The sequence below is a fragment of the Carettochelys insculpta genome, chromosome 3 (assembly GCF_033958435.1).
Source record: "Carettochelys insculpta isolate YL-2023 chromosome 3, ASM3395843v1, whole genome shotgun sequence".
Classification (NCBI taxonomy): Eukaryota; Metazoa; Chordata; order Testudines; family Carettochelyidae; genus Carettochelys; species Carettochelys insculpta.
This window is the reverse complement of record NC_134139.1, coordinates 179318150-179335830: the sequence shown is the minus strand read 5'-3', so window position 1 is coordinate 179335830 and position 17681 is coordinate 179318150. Positions and strand designations below refer to the sequence as shown.

Here is a 17681-nt window from a genome sequence, read left to right as displayed (position 1 = left end):
GAGAACTCACAGAGTGGGTGCAGTCTCATCAGTAGGCCCATGGCATTACATTGAGGGTCAGCAACCCCGGCACAGGTGCCAGGAGTGGTACGGGAGCTGATTTTCATCAGCATGTGAGGCAGGAACTGAGGCCCACCACCCCATCCTCCTTGTGGCCGGGAGCTTGCTCCAAGCCATGTTGCCTGTGGATTAACAAAAGACCAGCTAATGCTACTAACCACCACCTAAATGGTAACACTCTGCATCTGAACTTATTTATTAATTAAGCTGTTGTAAACAGAACTATTAGTGACTTTAAAAAAGTATCATCTGCACTCCCACCGTACATAGAGGTCAAAAGGTCAAATTTCAGCACTCTGCCTCGGAAAGGTTGCTGCTCCCTGCATTACATGTATGTTTCTCTGTCAGGGATCAGTCCTACAGGCTCTCTGCAGTCTGCCAAAGTGCACAGCCTTTGCTGAAAAACCTGTATGGAGAAATGTTCACCTGGCATGGAGAACCTGGAGAGCTCAGTAGGTCAGCAAATCTTTGTCCCTGCCCTCACCGAGAAGGAATGGGGAGAGAGAGGCCTGGTGCAAAGCAGATGGGAAACAGTCAGAGGAAATGCTAAGGTACAATGCACAGCAGCAATTTTAAATGTTAACTATTAAGTGTTTTGGTCTCTGGCTGCCACTGCTCAGTTTCTCTGCTCACAGCTAGATGCGTGACACTTCATGGCAGATGCTGTGCACAGTGCTTTCCAGCCTGCCACCCCTTCTTGGGCTGTGAGCATTGTGCTACAGGGCCCTGCTGGTGGCTCAGGCTTGAGCCTCTAGATGCTTAGGTATGTGCCTGCACGCCCAAGTTCTCCGGGTCATAGCAATGGCCAGACTGGAGCAGCCTACGGGCCCATCTAGCCCAGGGTCTCGTCCCTGACAGCAGTCAACTCTGGATTCAGAAGGTGCAAGAAAGCCTTAAGAGGCATCTACAGAATAGACTGTCCACGGGGAAAATTTCTTCACAAACCCAAGGGGGCAGCTGTGGCCCTGGAAGCACAAGCTCTCAGCTCCAAGACGGAGACTACACAAATCTCTCAACAGGCACAGAATATGAGGAACAGCTACTATAGAACCTGATTTGGTAGCATACAACCCACACCCAACCCACCACCCTCACTGCACAGAGGGGTCTGCCACACAGTACGCACCCTTCATTCTGCTTAGGAAAATCCTCTTCAACCAAGTCAGCTCTGGTTGTGCTGTGGATGTACAATGTGCACTCAGGCTTGGAGCATACTAGGGTTTTAAATAAACTGCTAGTATATGATATCCTTTAGGGAGGCTTCATTGCATATCTTCATTGTGCAGACAGAAACACCATAGTTTTTATATATATTATATATGACTCGTATGTACACATTTACAAACCTTCAAAAATATATTGCACTTATATACAATAAAGCTTCATGGCAAATGGAGTTCACACAGTAACTTAGGCAAGCTCTTCATGAGCAAGACAGACAGTTTTACATTCCCCCAAAAGTTACACAAGTGATTTTAGCAACATGTCCCGTTCAGCAGTAAACATTATCAAGGCTAGTCTCCCATACCTGCCTGCAGCTCCCATTAGCATCAGGGGGAGGTGTGCAGCTGAATCCAGCAGAGAGCAGCTCAATAAGACACTATCAGCTGATAGGCGCAAATGAACATTCTCTTGATAAATAGAAATTAAGTGTCACCACTATAAAGGGCCACATTTCCCACCTTCTCTCCCTCTCTCCATTTGCTAATGTTTTGTATGTAAATATTATTTAGTTCCTGATATCTTTGTTCATTCGTTTCAAGTGCACTGAGTTAAGGAGTATTATTTTGTCCTTTGGGAAGAACAGAAACGTGACTGTATTAACCTTGTTAAACACTGTTCCAATCCCTGCGAGAACTCAACCCATTGGGTTTCTTCTAGAGAAAGTAATTAGTGTTTTACCCAGCTGACAAAAGTACAGAAAAATGTTCATCTGAGATCTTCATATAAAATCCACAGAGGTTCAATGGCTTTGGCTTTAGATCTCAGTGAGAGTGAGCTTGTAAGTTCCTCCAGCTTCTTCAATCTGTAGCTGGAAGGTGTCTTCATTGGAATAGTGCTTCACAATGTTGTCATCCATGTTGACCAGGATTCTAAGAAATCAGACTGGTAAGAATTGTAGTTGAAGGTACAGAAGTTAACAGAAATACATTAATTATTGTTCATTTGATGCTGAAGAGAACACTTAGACTGCCCAGAAATAACTTGGGATCTCTGCTACCCCTCATCCCTTGCCCTGGTTTAATTGAACTAACCTGTTTCAAAGGTTGCTGCTTTGGCTTGTAGCCACTTAGAAAGTGTCATCTAGGATCTGAAAGAGCTGCAAGACCAGCTGATGGGAAAGGGAGGGAGAACGATCTCAGAAATGACAAACAGAGTGGGGGGGGAAGACAGTGAGCACCTCATACACACTCCTGTTTCTGACACTCACCTGGATGCAAGACACCTGGAAGAACCAGCTCCAAGACCCTGTTTGATTCCTCTTTGTTTAAATAAACATTCACTGGCGCAGGGCCTTGCACTGGGGGTCTTGCCCTGCAGGTGAGTGCCCCAAGCACTAGCCTAGTGAACAAGTTTCTTGCTTTCTGGCCCAGTGTAGACTTATTCATACAAAAGTGGAACAGCTCCAACAGGAAAGACTGAGACACGCCCCAGCCCAGCATTGCCTGGTGGATAAGGCACTCAGCTGGGATGCAGCAGACCCAGGTACAAATCCCTGCTCTGAAGCAGGATGCTGCAGGCACCCCAAGCAGGTGCCATAACAGTCAGGCTCTTGGCTGTTCTCAGGTGGCTATTCTCTCTCTCTGTACTTTTTCAGACCGTCAAAGGTTGTGTGTGTCCCACAGACGAACAGGTGTTGTTTTTTTTTAACACACACACACACACACACACACACACACACACACACCCAGAAGGTTTTCCTAGACCAGGAAAATCTTTCCCAGCACAGCACTCCTGATCCAATCTTTCTGAAACAGAATCAGTTTCAAGCCACACGGACAATTCACAAAGCTCTGAACTGATTCAGTGGGACACCTAACAAATACAGAGAAGGTGGCTGAAGTCATCTTGCTTGCTGGCAGCGTCTGGTGGGGAGGCAGACAACCTTTCCAGACACAGAGAGCCCTTCTTCAGGCCTAGGAAAGATTTTCAGAGGGTATGTTCACCCAGAAATTACACACCCATGGATGGCCCACACCAGCCAACTCAGGCTGCAGGGCTGTTTCACTGCTATGCTGCTATCCGGACTTTCGCTTGAGCCCACAACTCCGGGACCCTGTAGGGTGGGAGAGTGCCAGTTCTCAGGGTCCAGTCCAAACCCAGGAGGTCCACCTGGCAATGACAAAGCCCCACAGCCCAAGCCAGCTGCAGGTTTTCCTTTGCTGTACAGACACACCCCAACGGTCACAGCTAAACACATGCAGGAACAGGCTGTTTAGCGTAAGTAGTGAACACACATTTCAAGGGACCATTCAAGGTGAAGGGCCAGTTAACACAGATACACCACCACTGTACACAACCTGACACCTCTGTGTTTTATCACATACAATGGGGATGGCCATTCAATTGCTGTAATCAGGACATATCAGACCAGTTGCTTTTTGCTGAGATGGTCTTTGGACTGCCTTAAGAGATGGTTTTGCTAGCCAAGCACAAGACTTAAGTCACAGCTTTCTCAGACAGTCCTGCTGTGATACCTCAACGCAGACCAGAACAGTTCTTCACAGCACTTTCCAAAGCCGTGCACATTTAAAGGACTGACTACTGTGTCTAGTTTGTGTGTGCACAACTCAAGAAAAAGGACAAAAATTGGAGAGGATCCATAGAACAGACACACGAGTGACCGAAAGGTTGGAAACCGAGCCTTAGCCTTTTAGTGAAGTGCTCACGGAGCTCAATGGATATAGCTTAAGAAGAAAGGCAGAGCCCTGTGCAGATACACATCTGCCTGTGGAGGCATGTATCGGTGGATGGACATTGGTATATATTGATCCACAGGCCTCTACTCCCAAGAGACTCTGTGGCCAATGAAGAGGAGCATGGTGCCATCACTCCCAAGAGCAAGGACTGGCAGATCCTTCCTACAGCAGCTGTACCACCCACAGTCTCACCTGTCTGGGGTCAGTGGGGCTGAGAAGAATACGTTTGAGAGTCAAGCCCTGCAGATCAGTGGATACAGATGTCTATCCATGGTCACCTGCATCCCTGGGTAGACATCTGCACTGCACAGGGCTCCAAGGGTAGGGAATGAGTGATCACAGCCTGTAAATACCTACACAGAACAGAAATCTGCTGATAGAGAGCACTGCAATCTGGCGCAGGTATAGACAAGATCCAGTGTCTGAAGACTGAAACTAGACAAATCCAGAGTAGAAATAAAGTGTAGGTTTGTTTGCTTTTTAAAAACAGTGAAGGAAACAAGCAGAGTTGTGGATTCTCCATCAACAGCCATTTTAAAATCAAGACTGTTGTGTTTCCTTTAGAGAGACGCTGTAATTCAAACAGGAATTAAGTCAGGGAAGTCTTGTGGCCTGTGTTATGCCGGAGGTAGGACTAGATGATCACAATGGTCCTGACAGGCCTTGGAATCTATGAATTTTGGAGCAGATTAAGCATCTGTGTTGTGCACAACAGGAGCACATGGGCAGGGCTTCCAACGTGTTATCTAAAGGCCTGACACCAAACACAGGAAGTCACCCTTTCTTTGAAAATTGCCGTAGACGTAGATGAAAAATTGCTGTCAACATACTCACCCTTTCTTACATTTCTTGAAGATTTTTCCAATTTTATCGAAAGGAACATCATACTTGTCAGATATCTAGAACATAACAAGAAAGATAAAACAGTCCCTACGTCAGGGAGCCTGTACTCTGTATGTCACTTTTACTCAGAATCCTACTACTACTGATACAATGATGTAAACCAAAACAAAACCCGTACCTTCAAGAATGACACTGACATTCCTAAAAATGTAGCCCAATCAGCGGGACATGCCAATTTTTTAATCACTGGGATTTACAGTTCATTAGTGGGTTAATTGGGCTAGGAATGCAATGGCTCATTTTCTTATTTTCACTTTGAAGTTTCTGGCCAAAATTTTTGAAACATCCATATATAAGTAATTCAATATAAGTGCTCTCATCTGCCAACGGACTATGCCCTCAACAAACCCTCTGACTTCCATGATAACTGACTCTTGTTTTAACCATGACTGTCTCCATTCAACGGTAACCGAATTCCACAACATAGTGGTTTTTTATAGAGCAGAACAGGCCTCAATAAAAACTGGCATCGACCACCGGGGATCCCAGTTTTCTATGATTTAAAACAAAACTTCAATTTAAGAAAACATGAAAATGTGTGCTTGTGAAAAAAACGAAACGCTCAGCGTTGGTTTCCCTATGCCCAACAGGCATAGGTTTCCACTGATCACAATGTTTTATCAACATATTTACAGTTGTAAAATGCTGGAAAGATCCAGTCACAATGCATTGTTTCTTTACTCTTGTTGAGGACCTGCTGCTTGAGACCTTTGTGTTCATTTCTCTTCATTCCATGTGTGTATAGTGCTTTCCCTGTGTTCCACATACTGTTTGCCTCCCAATGTAATTCTTCAGCCCACAGCACATTACCATGGTGAAATCTGTCCATACCAGACACAGTGACATGACTTTTAGGGTTGATTTTAAAGTTGTCCGCATCTTTTCACAACTTTACCCATTCACATCCGGAGGCTGACATGAAATTTGAGATGCATTAAACCATGAGCCCTCATAATCCATTAATAACCTCTGTACACTGGAAGCAGTTTATTGGAGTATGGCGAGCTATACAAATTTAAAGCCCATTCAAAAAAATCAACGCCAGGAAGGGGTGGTTGTGAGCACTCACTAGACGCTGGTTGTACTTTCAGTGCAAAATTTAGTTAATATGTTTTTAATTTTTCCACAAAATGTGAAAACTAAAAGGACTTGCTGTAAAAATGCAAATTGTATTTTTCTGCATTGGTGGATTTCTGCCATCCACAGGGATGCTAATATGGCCCTCTCTGCACTCAAGAGAGAACACTGGCAGTTGAACTGCTTTTCATATATGGTTTGCACAAAATTCCCAGCTCACCAGCAAAATCCAGCACAGCTCTTCTTCAGCAGAAAGGAAAGGGACTGGGCACCCCAACCAGTCTAGCATCATGTGAGTGTGAACTTTGGTTTCAGAACAGATGGGCATGTGCTAGAAGAGCGGGCTCCTGGGGAGAGGGCAGGACATGCTATGGCTCCCACCTCCCAGAAGCAATAAGGTGAGGAACCTACATGCTTTGCCAAGAAAAGAAGTCGACCGCAAATACCCGACAAACTTGAGAAACAAGCTCAGTATTTTAAAAAAAAAAAGGACCCAGCAGTGCAGCAGTCACCTCATTACATAAGCCTCCATAAAAACAGAACAAAGCTGTTATTGCCTTACATCTAACTTACTTTGGCAAGCTGCTTTATCTACACAGTTGCGTTTTTGTTCTAACCTTGCACTGATAGCGGTCAGCTTGTATTAAGTACTAACAGGTGGAGGGTTCCCAGGTTTAGATCTGTTCTAATGCAGACAGTCTGCATGCACCTACATCAGGGGCTTCGGTGGAACATGCTACAACCATATAACTGGGTCAATAACTCCACCTTTGCCTTTCCTCCCCAAAGTGCTTTGTAATACATCGTAAGTGCAAACCACAACAGCCATGGGAGAATCTCAGATTAGGGAATGGATTTTGGCTCCTGAGGATAATGAGTACTATCACTTATACCATCCTAAAACCTTTAAGCCTTAAGGAGGAACTGGTTGGACAAAAAACCACCAACCAAAATCAAATGACCAACCATTTCAGTATTCACTCTAAGTCCAACAAGTGCTCCCCGAAGCTAATGTCTGCACTCTGCCTTCTCCCCAGCAGGCAACAGGAGGAGGGGGTGATATTTTGCCATGGAGGAATGGTGTTCACACTACACCAGAGTACAGACTACAGGGCTAAGTATCAGCGGGGTAGCCATATTGGTCTGGATCCGTAAAAACGAGAAGCCCTGTGTCACCTTATAGACAAACAGATTTATTGGAGCATAAGCTGTCATGGGCAAGGACCCACTTTGTCAGACTACAGGGATGCGAATGCAGAGTGCACCAAAATGTCGGGCTTTTACTACTCCGTGGGAATGCTGGCAGTGCAAACTAAGAAGGTACTTCACCTGGTGAACGAAGTCAGGGACCTTTTGAGTTTTTACCAGTAGCATTTACAGAGCTCACTTGGAGCACAAAATATTTGGGTGCTCAGCAATTCATATCCTTGTAATCCATACTGGGCACTATGTAGTAGACACAGCTTAAATCACACCATTGCAGCAGTAGCCAGTAGCAAGAGCTACAGTTGAGAGCACACAGCGATTTCCATTCCAACCTCCCTGTTTTCACCTGCTCACAACTTCCTGAAATGTTCGTTTTTTTCCCAAGCTTGGCCTCAGACCAAAGACTTTTTTTATTTTTGAATATACATGTGAGCATGTCCATATAAAGATAAAGCAAAATTCCTTCATCCATTTTTTATTATGGAAGAATTTTTGAAAAAGCACTTTTTTCATTGCAAAAAATAGGTACTTTGCTGTAGCTCTGTTCAAAAACACCCGATACCTGGCATTAAAATTGCCCCGGTAAGGAGGATACAATTTGCTAGGCTTCAAAGGAAAACAAAGCAAAGTAACATAACACTAAGTCACTTGAACATGCTCAAGAAACCATTTCAGCAACTAATTAAAATGTTACCCTCAAATATGAAAGTCACCACAAAGTAGGACCCTGCTGATTAATTTTTATACCAATGGTGGGGGGAAGTCTATAAAAGCATCTTCTGCAGCTCTGTGAAGAGAGGATCTGCATGAAAAATAAAATGGAAGTGTATATTCTCAAATGACAAGTGATTTTGGGTGCCTCAGCATTTTGGGACAGCCAGCCTGAGACACCTAAATCACTCCTCATTTTTCTCAAGCACTCACTCTTCAGAAATCAAGCCCTTTCAAAGTGTCTCAAAGTTGGACACACAAACGTGGAGGCTGTAAAAATCATTAGTTACCTGAAAACGTAAGCCAAATGCTTCCTCCACTTTCTTATGTGGAGATTCCCTGGATCTATTTTGCTTTACATAAGAATTCAGATTTTGAACAAGAATGATTGAAGTTTCTAGACTCCAGCTATTTTAACTGAAAGATCACTATCTAGAACGTACCTGGAACCACCACCAAACTCACTGGAGCCTCAGCTGACCTCACCAAATCCCTAGTGAGTGAAGCCTGCCATAGCACGCAGGGCACCCATTAACAGCTCTCTCTGCTTACTCTATTTGTTCCAAAATCAGCTTTAAATAGAAGCTGAGGAGTTAACTGCAGCATTCTCGCCCTTTCTTAAAGGTCACTTAGGTGGGGAACAATTTCACTGGGAGCAACAGAAATAGTTAGATGAACCAACTTGTGGCAATGATGCAAACTAAGCCATGCTCTTAGTATTCAGTGTCTAGCACTAGGGAATCAGGTGTCACACTCAGCTTCAGACTAGACAAGGATTCATGAATGACCCTGATACTTACAGCTTCCATTAGACCTTTCAGAGATGGTGTCTTCAGCATAAGTGCATCAAAGACTTCTTCTGTCTCCTTTCGGACATACAGCAACACTGAATACAAACCAGAGAGTGCGCTTTAATGCTAATTTGTTCTCAGCGGATGAGGCAAAAGTGAGTGTTGTGAAAGCACAGATTAACACACCAACATAATGCTGCAAAGCCTTGCACACAAACTAAGGTAAATCAAAAATCCACTTTTTATTCACTTGTTGAAAGAGTGACAAGCACAAGATATGCAAAAGTGGCCTAAGTTCAGGTGCTAAACACCTTTGCCTTTGAAACTAGCCTGCCTTCATCTTCATTTGTTAATGAGATAAAAGGCTACACTAGAAATGCTTTTAGAGAAGTCAGACTAGGTGAACAAGCAGAACACAGAACCCTGTCTTTTAACTATCACCTGTGTTTTCCACCTGCCATGAAACACAGTTAAATAAAATCATGCAGCAGATACCAGTACAGTTACTCATGCTGAGTTGCCATTCCCCCATCTTTAGTTTCATGCACTTGTATTTTCTCCACCTCTTACCTTCCCCATTTTATCTCCTAGCTATTGTTCAGTAATACTTATTAATAAACAGGCAAACTGAAGACAGTTGGCAGTTTTTCAAAATAGATATTTTTAAGGGTGCAAAAGCAAAATATTCCACTGGTAGCAAAGATAACAAATGTGTCAAAAGACCACCCTGGCTTAACCAGGAGGTTTTGAATGATCTAAAACCCAAAAAGGAATCCTACAAAGAAGTACAAACTAGGTCAATGACAAAGAAGATTATAAAGCACCACAAATATGCAGGGGCAAAATTAGAAAGGCCAAACCACAGAATGAGCTCAAACTAGCTAGACACACAAAAGGTAGCAAGAAAACATTCTTCAAATACATGAGAAGCAAGAGCAAGACTATGGACAAAGTAGGACAGTTACTCAATGAGGAGGGAAAAACAATATCTGAAAATCTGGACGTGGCAGAGGTTCTTAAATGATTTCTTCATTTGGTTTTCACCAAGGTGGTGACTGGATGCCTCACATAATGAATGCTGGAGAAAATAAGGCAGGTTTAGAAATTAAAATAGAGAAAGAACAAATTAAAAGTTACATAGACAAGTTAGATGTCTTCAAGTCACCAGGGCCTGATCAAATTCCCCCTAGAATACTCAAGAAGCTGACTGAGACATTAGATAAATCGCCTTTGAAAAGTTATGGAAGGTGGGAGAGATGCAAGAAGACTGGAAAAGGACAAATACAGTAACCATCTATAAAATGGGAAATAAGGATAACCCAGTAAATTACAGACCAGTCATCTTAACTTCCTTGTCAGGAAAGATAATTTAGCAAGTAATTAAGGAATTCATTTGCAAACATCTGAAAAATCATATGGTGATAAGTAACAGCTTAGATGTATAAAGAAAAAATTATGTCAAATCAACTTGTTAGCATAACAAGACTTAGTGGATAAAGGGGAAGCAGTAGATGTGGTATACCTAGATTTTAGTAAAGCATCTGATACAGTCACACATTATCACTTTATTAAGAAAGTGGGCAAATACAACCTAGATTGGGCTACTATAAGGCAGGTGTATAGCAGGTTGGATTACCATTCTCAGAGAGTAATCAATGGTTTCCAGTCATGCTGGAATGGCATAACAAGTGGGGTTCCACAGGGATCAGTTTTGGGACTGGTTCTGATCAATATCTTCATCAGTGATTTAGATAACGGAAAGAGATTGTGGATAAATACCAAGCTGGCAGGGGTTGCAAGTGCTTTGGAGGATAGGATAATAATCCAAAATTATCTGTTCAAACCGGAGAAATGGTCTGAGGTCAACAGGATGAAATTCAATAAAGGGCAAACGTAAACTACTCCAGTTAGAGAGGAACAACCAGTTTCACACACACAAAATTTAAAATTACTATCTCGGAAGGAGTACTACAGAAAGGAACTTAGGGGTCAACAAGCTAAATGAGTCAACAGATTGACACTGTTGCAAAAAAGGAAACACTTTGGAATATATTAACAGGAGCGTTGTAAGCAAGACACTAGAAGTAGTTCTTTCACTCTACTCTGTGCTGACTAGGCCTCAACTGGAGTAGTGTGTCCAGTTCTGGGCCCCACATTTCAGGAAGGATATGGACAAAATAGATACAATCCAGAGAAGAGTAACAAACATGATTAAAGGTCTAGGAAAGAAGCAATGGGCTTAAATTGCAGCAAGGGAGATTTAAGTTGGACATTACGGAAAACTTCCTGTCAGGGTGATTAAGCACTAGAATAAATTGCTTTGGGAGGTCGTGGAACCTCCATCTTTAGAGGGTTTTTTTTAAAGAAAAAAGCAGGTTAGATAAATGCCTGTCATGTGTGGTTTAAATCAGTGGTTCCCAACCTTTTCACTAGTGCAAAGCACCAATCACACATACCCCAACCCATTTGTGGGCCCCCATCAAAGCCACTTCTAACCTCTATGCACACTTACAATGAGAAAGGAAACCACAGACTTTCAAACAGCAGTTAACAACATTACTGGAAGACATTTAATTTAAAAATAGATTGTAACTTTGTAATTTATTTAAAATTTATTTTCTATGATCATTTTTATCTATCTTTTATTTTTCCATGGACTCCCTGTAATACCCTCCTGGACCCCCCAGGTCCACAGAGCCCAGATTGGGAACCACTGCTCTCGAACAGTGTTTCCCAAAGTGTGGTGTGCACCACCAGTGGTACAACAAAGGATTTCAAGGGGTACGTGGCAAAAATAAATTACTAAAAAAATCAGGAGATAAGCATTGGGATGGCACTGGAAGAGGGGTTATGCCAATAAGGCTGAAATCCCAAAAAGGATACGTAAATGTCGTAAGTTTGGGAACCACTGGTCTAGATGGTTCTTGGTCTTGTCATGAGTGCAGGGGACTGGACTTGATAACCTCTCAAGAGCCCTTCCTGTTCTGGTATCCTATGCTGCGCCATCTAATAGGACATGGATTTGATTCCCCACTCCAAAGACTGGACTGACAGAATGAGAAGCCAGACAACCAGAGAGCCCTCCAGCTCATGGAGACAGAGCTACTCTGCAGAAAAACAGCCCCATTAAAAACTATATTAAGGATGAGCAATAAGCCAATAAGAGCAGGGCAATGTGGACTTGTAACAGCTTCAAAGTCCTTAATTCACCGTCTAATGACTAGGTATCGCACCACATATTGTTTACTATGTTTGATAGCTCACTGCTCCAGCGTACCTGTGACTTGGAACAGTAAGCTGTAACTTCTAAACCGAACAGGGTGAATTAAGGACACCTGGGATCTTGGAAATTTTTCTTTAGTAGAGGAGGAAAATGGATTTAAAAGTGAACACAGTAATAAACTACCTATACAGGGAAGTGGTGTGGCTTAATGCACAGATGGACTCTGGATTTCTATGACTCTTTTTGCCCTGGCCTGCTGAGTAACTAAGGCAGGCCACCCTTAGGCCTCGGTTTCCCCATCTGTGCAATGAATACGATGGCACTGGCCTCCTTTGTCAAGCGCTTTGAGATGGATGATGAAAAGTGCTGTATTAAAGTTTCAGAGCACAAATATGAAGCTATGGCAGCTACCCATAGAATAAGGTCCCCACATTATGGATTTACTACAATGAAAGAAGAAAGAAAAAGAAAGCTCATTTGCCAAGGAAGAATGAGAATTAACATCTCTTCCTTGATTTATCACAGCTGTGTGGCTAAGGCTGTAACTGGGACTCAAGAGGCATAGGCTCAATTCCTCACCTGCCACAAAAAAGTCATGCAGCCCTTCCATGGCCCAATTCTCCAGCTACAAAACAGGGATGATGACAGTTCCCTGCTCAGCAGGGGCTTGCAAGGATACACATTAAAACCATGCTCTGCTTGCCAACAAAATGGTGAGTTTCTAGGTGGGGGAAACAGGTACAAGGAAAGGTCACACAGCAAGGCAGTGTCTGAGCTGGGAACAGAACCCAGGAGCCTTGATCACCAGACAAGAACTCCTAAAACCAACATTATATATTTGCAAGTTGAGCTGGCTCCCCTTTTGGGGAGAATATTTCCTTCCTAAAATAAGTACATCTCCTGCTAGCAGGCAGACGCTTTAAGAAAGAACAGACAATACCCTCTCCGCACCACCCAAGGAAAAGCAACCTATCCCGAGCTGATTTTCTTTCATGATATGACAATGCAACAAATATGAAATTTACCACGTTTTGGTTCCTCTATTCGGGTCAGCTTATTGGGAGGGGCAATAAAATCATCTTCGGCTATATAAGGGCCTCTCTTCATATTAGAGCTGCAATAGGGCAAAAAGAACATATTAACAACAGCATCTCTGTCAACAGGTGCAATCTCTTGGCCTGGATGCAGGGACACTGCCCCATCATGGATCTCATGAGGAACATCATTTCAGGACCTCAATTACAATGGGCAATAGACAAGTCAATACTCATTATTTAAAACTGCCCAGATGCTTTGATTCTGCTGCTGCTCTCCCCCCCACAAGAGAGTCCCCTTGTGCTGCTTAAGCACAACTCAGACTCAGCTATTTGCCTGGAGATTCTCAGCATGACCCTTTGGAGCATGAATATTTTCTGGCACACACTCAAAAGCCCAGAAGAGCAAACCTGCGTGCCAAGCTGGCCAAGTGGTGAGAGAGTGTCAGCCATGCAAGATCTACCCTTGGAGAAGACAACAACACTGCCAGCCTGGGCCTGGCGCTTACAGGTCTGACTCTGGTCTGGGGCTTAAGTAAGGGGAAGAGTAAAATAGCTAATATTACAGATACTCAGCAAGTTCTTTGGAGCAGGCACCTCGACTTCCTCACCGATTTTACACCACTGTGTAATTCAGTCGTACTACAGAATGAGCGAAATGGCAAATCTTACCCTTCACCCTCCAGGTCTTCTGACGTAACAGGGAGGACCTTCAAAACAAGAAATAATTGTGAATGTACAGAGAAAGGTGCTCTAGACTAGACTACTGAATGGTAAATGGCATGGGACCATTTGCTACAACCTATCATAGAGGGAGGAAGTGTGTGTAGGGGTGGGTGGGAAATAACTAGGTGAAAAAGTGGACCTGAGAAGCCAACAACAGGAACACACAGACTGGACAAGAGCTTCTAGACCAGTATCCTGTCAGTGGCCAGCACCAAATGCTTCACAGAAAGGTGAAGAACTGCCTGCCCACAGAGCAAGTTTTCTCCTAACCCCCATTTGTTAGCATGAAGCCTGAAGGTTTATATGATCACACTTAATAGTAAGTTTCTGCTTCCAGGGGTCGCACATTTAAGAATCAGCCCCCTGGCTAGGTACAGTATCATCACATAGGCAGACAATGCCCTTAATTTCAGAACATGGGCATACAGTGGCACCACATACAAGAGCCCCACGCTGAAGACCAGACAGGTGAAGGTCGGGGATAAAGAGAACAGGCTGAGTGTCGAGATCTTGGGATGGCTTGAAGACAGTGACGTCTGTCCGCTTGTGGGAAGCGAGCATCGGCACTTTGACATCAGCAACTGCAAAGAGACATCGGAGATTGTCATAGGTGGATATTGAAAACCATGAGGTTTTAGCCTTCCTCCTTAACAGCAACACATTGCTCTTAAGCAGTGGGCGTGCTGGGGTGGGTGTGAAAGAGAAGGTCTTTGAATCCCCTTGCTAAAATTTCACAACCAAGAGTTGCGGGTTGTTTTGGGTTGGGGTGTGTGAGGCTTCCCCTCCTCTGATGGATTCACCAACTCTGTGGGCCACTACATCACTCCTTAGGTTGCATCTTCCTTCGGAAGGTGTCACAAGTCAGGTATTTTTAGGGTGACCATCCATCCCATATTGGACATGACAGCCCCATCTACGGGACGCCAAAAAGGCGTCCTGACTTACAAAGGGACTAATTGTCCCATATCTGGGCCGTCCTCCCTTGCACCTTTTCCACCAGCAGCTGTTGGTAGGAGTCACTTCCCTGGGCTTCAGGGAAGCATGGGCAGCTGCTGCTTTCCCAGGGCTCCTGGGGACTGGCGGCAGCTACCTCCTTCCCGACTGTCCTGGGCTTGGAGGAACCACCCCTCCCCCCATATCCCTCTGTCCCATACTTGGGACAGGGAGATACGGTTGCCCTAGGCATATTTAGTAATATCTCTCCAAGGAATAGCTAAGATCAATTTGTTCCCCATGCAGCCCAATTTCCAATGGCAGCATTTGACTGCCAGCCTGGCCAGCGAGGGGCAGGAAGTGGTTGCCAAGTGGCATTGCTTCCCTTCTTGGTTGGTGTTCTGAGAAAGATTTCCCCCGTAGCTCACTCCTCCTCTGTGAGCTCACGGCCCCTGGGATATGGGCTCAGCACGGGCAGTAATGCTGCGGGGTTACTTGTGCAAGTGCCTTGTTCTAACACAGGTAGATAATCACCCCTAGAAGAGTGCACAGAGCTGATCAATATTTTTCACATTTACAAATGATGGTCTTAGGGCCACAGCACAGTGAGAGTCACATCTAGGTTCGAGTCCAGCTTCTGCCAGAGACTTCCAGAGTAATGGTGCCATGCACTATACCTCAGTCTCTTTCTGCCCAGTGGGGGAAATGCTTCAACCTCACAGGTGCTAGTAAGGCTTCAGTCACTGTATAGTGAAAAGCACCTGGAGAGCCTCAAATTGAAAGCACTGCAGAAGCATTGTTACTACCATGGAGCATGGCAAGATACCAATATTTTGCAAAAGGTTCTGTGAAAAAAAAAATTGGTTCACCATTCTGAACTGAAATAAAGAACATTTCAGGCTGGTTCAGTATTAACCTGTGCCCCCCGTTAGCCACTCTGAGCCTCATAGGAATTGTAGTTTGTTGTAACTGTTTCTGTACTATACAGCACTGTGCTCAAGTGTCTCCTTAGGATGCAGCACATCAGTTCAACCAGTTAGGAGACCACATTGCATGATGGGTGATGTAGTTCAGCCAGGAAGCCTAGTCTACAGTGAATGGGGTATGAGGTATCCAAACTACAGCTCCCACGAGGCACTGCAGCAGCTCTGATAAAGAGAGATGAATGTCAAACTGACCCAAATGAAAGATTTTTAATTGGAATTGACCAACTGATGTTTTGATTTGGGTTAATCCCATCCCAAATGAAATATTTCACTTTGAATAACCCATCAAAAGAGCTGAAAATATTTCAACACAATCAAAAATTGAAATTTTCTGGGGGAAAAATGGATTTTCTGGAGCTTCAGCCAAAAAATTGCCAGCCAGCTCCATTATGGAGCAATTCATCGATTGTAACCCCTGTAGCTCAAAAACAGCCAAACTATTTGTTGAAACTGAATGGGGAAACACATAGCATACCTGCGATCAGCCCAAGCATGGCACATTTAGCCCCTTAAGCTGCATTTATGAAGAAAAATATGAACTTCTACAGACGGCAGGGAGAGGGGGCGGGTTTAAGCACATAATTGCAATTTCTCAGCCCTTAAACTCCAGTACCATGCCCTGCAGCCTCTGGATCCCGCTTGGGCTACTGTACTTGGGACAGGACAGGGGTCTCCAACCTGTGGCTCCAGAGCAGCACATGGCTCTTTAAGGACTTTTTTGTGCCATTAAAGCATTGGGAGCCAAAGTAAAAAAAGGAAAAAAAATTGGAGATACACATCTCCTAGGACTGGAAGGGACCTCGGGAGATCTCGTCCAGTCTCCTACCCTCTTGGCAGGACCCAGCACCATCCCTGACATCTATTTGCCCCCATCCCTAAATGGCTTCCTCAAGGACTGAACTCACAATCCTGGGTTTAGGAGGCCAATGCACAAGCCACTGAGCTATCCCTCCCCCGTTCCTGATTATTTTTGATAAGTGGTGAACATCTAAAAGCCCAAAAATGAACAACTCATCTAAATAGCAAACAATACGTGATCTCAGAATGTTGGATAACCCCCTTCGCATCCTCCAGAAAGGAAGTAGTTTCAGGAGTGAAAGTCAGGAAGACAGTGGTGCAAATACACACGGAAGGTGTGAGGAAATAGAACATGTAAAAAATTTGTGAACATCCCGCAGTAAACATGCATCACGTTACAAATCATTGTGTAAGCTGTTCTTAAAATAGGGGTTACCAAAAGTATGGGCTGATGCTATTTATTGAAGGATTGTCTCGTATTCACATGCATTGCAGCTCTTGAATGACTGAGTTTTTTACCAAATTGTAAAAAAAGGCTTTTCTTGCTATTTTGGTTGCCAGGCCCTTGGATAGGAGATCCACTGATGCAAATATTTATTACAAATTCTAGCTAAGCATTGAGCCTTCTTTTTATGATATATTTAAAAACTCTGCCCTCGAGCGACTGGGTTTCCCTGTGTCATTGCCTTCTTCTGAAGCCACACCAGCAGCTTGCATTCACTGTGTCAGGATACCCTGTTTAAACAAGCTGTGAGGTTAATGCTTGTTGAACCAGTCAGACTGTTAAAAGCAGCGCTTCTGACAAGCATGCCAAGTGGCTGTAACATTATCTTCCAACAGCCAGAGGAGACACAGGGAACACACACTTTTCCTGCTGCATGTGCGCAATATGAAGGAGAAATGAGGATATAAATTTTACACTTCATTTTGCTACTATGCAACTGAGCACCAAAACATTGGTTCTGTAGGAGTCAACATAAAAAAGTATGATCTGCAAGAAAGACCAAAGAATTAAAAGCAAACACGTTTGGAAGGATATACCTAGAAATCCTTTCGCTCACTACAGCATCAAGCCCCTTGGGCTTACTTTTAGATGCAAAGAAACAATGTCTAACTAGACTTATCTCAAAAGAGGCAGCTCAGCTCTAACATGTTAACTATGAAGCTCTGACTCAGGAGATCAGTGACTTGGCTGCACAGCAATGGGTAAATTGCTACAGCCTATTTGCAGAGGCTCTGTGCATCTCCAGCTCCTACTACTGTCAGCTGGATTTGCAGGTGTTCCACCACTTCTCAAAACCAGGACCTAAACA

General features: G+C 43.9%; 1 protein-coding gene across 1 annotated transcript in view; it reads right to left on the bottom strand.

The window, feature by feature from the left end:
* Positions 1 to 592: 592 nt before the first annotated feature.
* Positions 593 to 17681, bottom strand: part of GRHL1 (grainyhead like transcription factor 1) — a 61928-nt gene continuing 44839 nt past the window's right edge. Inside the window, exons 11-16 of the mRNA XM_074988949.1 lie at positions 14093 to 14232; positions 13598 to 13635; positions 12917 to 13005; positions 8678 to 8763; positions 4815 to 4879; positions 593 to 2153 (exon numbers count right to left, since the gene is read on the bottom strand). Coding sequence (XP_074845050.1) covers positions 2039 to 2153; positions 4815 to 4879; positions 8678 to 8763; positions 12917 to 13005; positions 13598 to 13635; positions 14093 to 14232 — 533 coding nt within the window. The 3' untranslated portion in view covers positions 593 to 2038. The remainder of the gene's footprint in view (positions 2154 to 4814; positions 4880 to 8677; positions 8764 to 12916; positions 13006 to 13597; positions 13636 to 14092; positions 14233 to 17681) is intronic.